Below are 5,307 nucleotides of genomic sequence, written 5' to 3'. Positions count from 1 at the left end.
GGCGTCACAACCCGCTCGTTTTTCCCCTCTCCGCACTGTTTCATCCAGCTTAAAATCAACAACCTCCCACACCAAGTCATACAAATCCTAACGGGTCACAGTCTTTTAAATGCCCACCAATATCTTCTTAAAAATGTAACCTCGCCATCGTGTAAATGTTCATTTCCATCAGAATCCGTCCAGCATTTTATATTTGATTGTCCTATATATGCTCTTACTCGCACCGCACTGATGTCCTTTTGTACCTCAGAATTCGGCCACTGGCCTCCCCCCTCCCTACGTTTCACAAATCGAAAAAAGTTTTTAACGCATTATGCACTTTTATTATCCGATCGAAACGACTATCCATCCCACCTAAAGGAAAATGTATCCAAAACCCAGTATAAATTGTAATCCGGGTCATCCGGGGCCAAACTCCATAGCTTGAGTAGCCCCTAAAATACAAAAAAAAAATATGAGTGTTTAGATTTCTGATATAGTCTGCACATCGATCCTTGAGCGTTCCCCTTCACCACCAACATCTTGTCATCCGCGCATTTAAGGCCACCCAGACAATGTGATTATCCGTCCAATGGTGAGCTTTGATGAGATTTACTCGTAGAGGATAGATGGAAGAACGAACTAAATTCGTATTTCGGGCCGGAAAAGTTAAACCAGTTCTTCTTTGTTTTCGAGCGAGGTATAGATCCTAGTTCTCGATGTATTTTAGCCCATTAGATTTGTTTCAATGAAACTCTCAAAGTCATCACGTTGGTACATTTTCAGAATTCTGTGACAGGAAAACGTTTTACGTGATCATCAGGTCTCTAGAGACAATTTGGGGAAAATTTTGCAAGTAATACGTAAAAATTCCGATAGTCTTGAGAATTGAAGGTTCTTCTGAATCGCTTTTCATTCTACAAAAATACAGAGAGAAATTGATGCATTATGTTTACATATTTTTTTTCTCATTATTTATTACCTTTGATCCCTAAACAAATCCGAAATAGAAATATCACCACAGTGTTTCTTAGCTTTGTAATTTTTACCAACATCCAGACTTCTTTTCACGCTCCCGTTCTTAAAAGCATAACTGGATATTGCTTCATATTCAATCGATTCATTTTTCTCAGGTGAGATAGATACACAAGTTTCGTTTTGACTCGGTACGTTGACTAAAGACTTCTCTTTATTCGATTTTGGTACACACATTCTATCTTGTTGTCCAAATCTTGCTGTTTTGCTTTTAATATCAATCCGTAAATTACCTAAACAGCTACAGAAGAGAGCACGAAATATGTTACATTTAAGTTATGTTACTAGAACTACTTAAAATATCCCAAAAATACCTTTTAAAAGGCTGCACTGTAACAAGATTTGTCACTAGTGGTGAAGGAGTAGGCGTCGGTGTAGTTCTAGGCGTCAGAAAAGGAACAGATAATTTGGAATGTTTAAGATTTTTTGGCAAAAGAGGAACAGACGATTTCGAATGTTTAAGAATTTTTGGCTGAATCGCTATGTTGGGTGATTCCAGAGGAGTCTCTTCTGGCTCGTTTTCCATTCTACAAAAATACAGTAACAAATAGAATGAAATAGATGTATTAACTATATATATTTTTAGTTTTGCTCATTATTTCTTTCCCTTTGTTCACCAAACAAATCCAAAATAGAAATATCACCACCATATTTCTTAGCTTTGCAATTGCCTGCATCCAGACTTCTTTCCCGCTCTTGTTCTCAAAACCATAACTTAACATTGCTTCATATTAAATGGATTCATTTTTCTCAATCCTAGAATTACATAAAGAGCTATAGGAGAACAAGAAATATGTTAAATTTAACTTATGTTACTAGAATTATATACAATATTCATGAATACCTTTTAACAGGCTGCACTATGACAAGATTGGGTACCAATGGTTCTATCGATTCACCTCTCAACATTGAACTATGATAAAATAAAACTGTCATATAAAGGAATCTAAATAACAACTACTATAATCCTTCGTATCTTACCTATCTAACAATTCACCATTTTGCGGGATTACAATTTATTTTGAAGTAAAACACCTTTTCGATATTGTTTCCTGTTTTCCATAAAACATTTAATCAAATTGGATGTTAAAGAAAATGGTAATAAAAAAAACAAAAATAATTTATTCTATTACCCTAGCAATTAAATCTTGTGGATTTGATACTTCTAGTTCTTTAAATTTCTTTGTACTCAAACCACTTCGACGCGACATTTCGTACGATGGAAAATCCGAATTCCGAATTCCGAAGTCAAGTCTTATTTCTAGCGCTCCCACTCGAATCAATTCGCGTCAAAAATCACAATTCGAACTGAATTGCTTTTTTGAAAACGCAATTCGAGTTGAATATGAATTGATTCAAATTGCCAGAAACTCAATTAGAATCCATTCGAATAGAATTCGAATCGATTCGAATGAAATCACGAAAAATTCTAAAAATTCTTTTTTTCAATCAGGCAAGCAATATTACACAAAAACATCCATAATTTTTACTGTTTTAATTATTTGCAGTAGAATATCACTTAAATCGACTGGATTTAGTGATTATTCAATTATAATAGAATTTTTGTTCGTTTAAAAGAACCCTTACAACACCCATCCCCTTCGTTTATCGAAACGAAGAGGTGGCACATCTAGCGGTCAAAATTGAAACCAAATATATACCAACTTTGCAAAAATTTTGTCAAATTTGACACGAATTCACCCAAATATTCGTGAATATTCACAATGAATATTCATGAATCCGGAAATGAATATTCGGGTAAATTTCCATGAATATTTACCCAAAAATATTACAATTCAAATGAATATGAATTTTGATTTTTCCAATTCGAGTTAAACTGAATATTCGAAAAATCTCAAAAAACGCAATTCAAGTTGAATCGATTCGAATCAATTCGAATCGATTCGAATCAAAGGCAATTCGGGTGGGAGCGCTACTTATTTCACACGTCATAGAAAAATGGATAATTTTACTGTTTATTTTGGTTTCATCGTCTGCTTGGATTTACAACATTGAAATCGTAGCTGCCGTTTAATTCAAATATCATTTTGATAATATAACTTTTCTGACGAAAAATGAAATGCTATACCATGAAGACATACACAACATATTTTATTCATAGTTATTTATCTGTAAGATTCTTTCCAGAATTAATTCTTTTTTCCGTAAGTTTATTTATTCAAAGTCAAAATCTATCTATTGCGCTTGGCAGGCGAATTTCATTCATCTCCAAAGCCATCTATTGAGCTTAGCAGGCGAATTTCATTCGTTCCCATTTTTTCCTCCAACCCTACCAACCCCAAAATGCCTCGCCCTAAATCCCTTCGGGAAATTTCACATTTCCTTGGCGTTTCTCGTACAAAATCCTATTCTAAATGAAGTGAAATGGTTAAGCAGATTACCCGGGTTGAATTACAACATCTTTTAGGTTAGTAAATAATGTTGCAAAAGATTTTCATTCATGAGTTAAAACTTAAAAGCGGATAGTTGAAACCGGTGCGTATTGTGAAACAGCCAACAGACACACGTGAAAAGAAATACGAAAATAACAACCCAAAAATCGTTTGACTATATATTTGATTGAGCGAGATGACGACTTTTGTCGATCGATCGGGCAGTCCCGCTCAAACTGGTCGTCTGTCCTCTTCCATCCGATTCATGTAAGTACAATCGAAATAATGGACCAATAACGCACTTTTCCTTCTTCTTTTTATCTCGTTATCTCTCTGCAATTCCATTATTCCCGTTATAATGGATATCTTAATATTATACACAAAGACATTTCCATCAGCCAATTCTTTGCGGGCGATATTTTTTCAAAAAATAAAAAGGGGGGACGTTTGAATTTTTAAAAAGATTTTATTTCTTTTCTTTTTGTTACACACCAACACAGCCTTGTAGTTGCGTAGCCTTTATTCTTTTTTATTCGACCGTCGTGTTCCTCTTCTTCGAAAATAACCACGGCTTCAATGAATAATAATATAGGCTGCTGCTGCCGAGATAACCAGAATTTTCGGTTTTGCCAACTATAAAAAACATTAAAATCGGGTGATGTAATCAAAAATAAAAAAAAGGGCCCTGGCTTCTTAATGCACGTATTAGCAAGGCATGAATGATTCTCTCTTGATTCTCCCGCCGTGATATTTTTTTATTCTACTGTCGCGGGACTTTAGCCAATTTTTAAAAAAGCCCAACGGGGAAGCGAAGCAGAGCGGCAAAAAGGGCGTGAGCCAAACTCACACACACACGCCAGTCAAGACCTTGACATAAAGTCGAAACCCGACCGTGATAATACGAGCGCGCCCAAGAGAAAAAAAAACAGTCGGGAATAAAGAAAACAAATTTTGGGAGTAGTACCAAATTTGACCGCTAGATGGCGATGGCGTTTTTTTTTTTTGTGGCCCTTTCGGCGCGCCATAAATATCCAACAGACACAACATTAAAAGTGAAATTAATTAACTTAGGAAAAACGAAATCAACGTGATTTTAATGGATGATTGTTGGTAATAATGTGGCCATTACGATAACGCCAATCAATAAAGTTTGGAGCAATTCAAAGTAAATCAAAATGTGAAAAACAGTCGCAACTGGCATTTGCTGACCGCCGTCACCCACCCGAACCCTTGATAACGGCCAGCGCTTCAATGATCATGTTCAGTTTCGATTAATGCTCAGAAAATCTAACCAGTTGAGTCAGAATTTGCAATCCTAGAGATTCAAAAATCTTTTAATATGGCTACAGAAGCTCAACTGAGAAAAAGGAGGGAAAATAAAGCCCGAAGAAGGAATCTCCAGCGTTTGAAAAAGTTAGCTAACAACCGATTGAGTCATCAGGAAGAACAACAGGCGATTTACATGTCAAAGCATTTGCACAGATGTTTGATATTAGGCCTCATAGTAGGGCCTACATATTTCACCATGTACAAACATACACATGTTCTCACTAAAATGCTGGTTGTTACGGGCGAAATAACGGGTCAATAAATCGAGTGATCAGAGTGTGTGGGGAAAACTAGCACTTTGTATTGACACGAAAATTAAACATGAAAAAAAGAGTTCGATACAAAACGAGCTTGAATTGTCTCGGAAGGCTAGAATCGGGAGAGAGCTTAACTCTACGGTGTCAGTTTTGCCACTAGACTGTCGTCTGGACCACTTTTTCCCGAGATAGAAAATTCGGTTCCCTAAGGGCGCTAAGGTGTCAAATTTCCATCCGTAACACTGGTTATTCATTTTCAGTCTGTTATCAATATGCTTTAAAAGTTCAAATTCTTGTAGGGGAGAGTGGGGCTA

General features: G+C 36.0%; 1 protein-coding gene across 2 annotated transcripts; it reads right to left on the bottom strand.

Moving 5' to 3' along the window:
- Positions 1–682: 682 nt before the first annotated feature.
- LOC124207554 lies at positions 683–2,276 on the bottom strand. 2 transcript variants are annotated; one of them, XM_046605073.1, is made up of 8 exons: positions 2,148–2,270; positions 1,996–2,066; positions 1,859–1,927; positions 1,622–1,788; positions 1,329–1,541; positions 962–1,255; positions 843–896; positions 683–769 (listed from the first exon to the last, which is right to left on the bottom strand). In XM_046605073.1, the coding sequence occupies exons 5-8, from the start codon at positions 1,538–1,540 to the stop codon at positions 706–708; spliced, it is 624 nt and encodes a 207-aa protein (XP_046461029.1). In that variant the 5' UTR covers position 1,541; positions 1,622–1,788; positions 1,859–1,927; positions 1,996–2,066; positions 2,148–2,270; the 3' UTR covers positions 683–705. The 2 variants fall into 2 exon arrangements, with proteins under 2 accessions (XP_046461029.1, XP_046461028.1); XM_046605072.1 differs by having other exon boundaries at positions 1,329–1,788; positions 2,148–2,276.
- Positions 2,277–5,307: the final 3,031 nt, after the last annotated feature.

This window comes from Daphnia pulex, chromosome 11 (genome assembly GCF_021134715.1).
Source record: "Daphnia pulex isolate KAP4 chromosome 11, ASM2113471v1".
In the NCBI taxonomy this organism is placed as follows: domain Eukaryota; kingdom Metazoa; phylum Arthropoda; class Branchiopoda; order Diplostraca; family Daphniidae; genus Daphnia; species Daphnia pulex.
The sequence above is the reverse complement of the archived record's forward strand: the minus strand, read 5'-3'. Positions and strand labels throughout refer to the sequence as shown.

Coding starts and splice junctions, on each gene's coding strand:
- LOC124207554 (XM_046605072.1), bottom strand. CDS start 1,540: ATGGAAAACGAGCCAGAAGAGACTCCTCTGGAATCACCCAACATAGCG. Junction 897..961: donor GATTTGTTTAGGGATCAAAG/GTAATAAATAAT, acceptor GTATTTTTGTAG/AATGAAAAGCGATTCAGAAG. Junction 770..842: donor AAGACTATCGGAATTTTTAC/GTATTACTTGCA, acceptor TTCCTGTCACAG/AATTCTGAAAATGTACCAAC.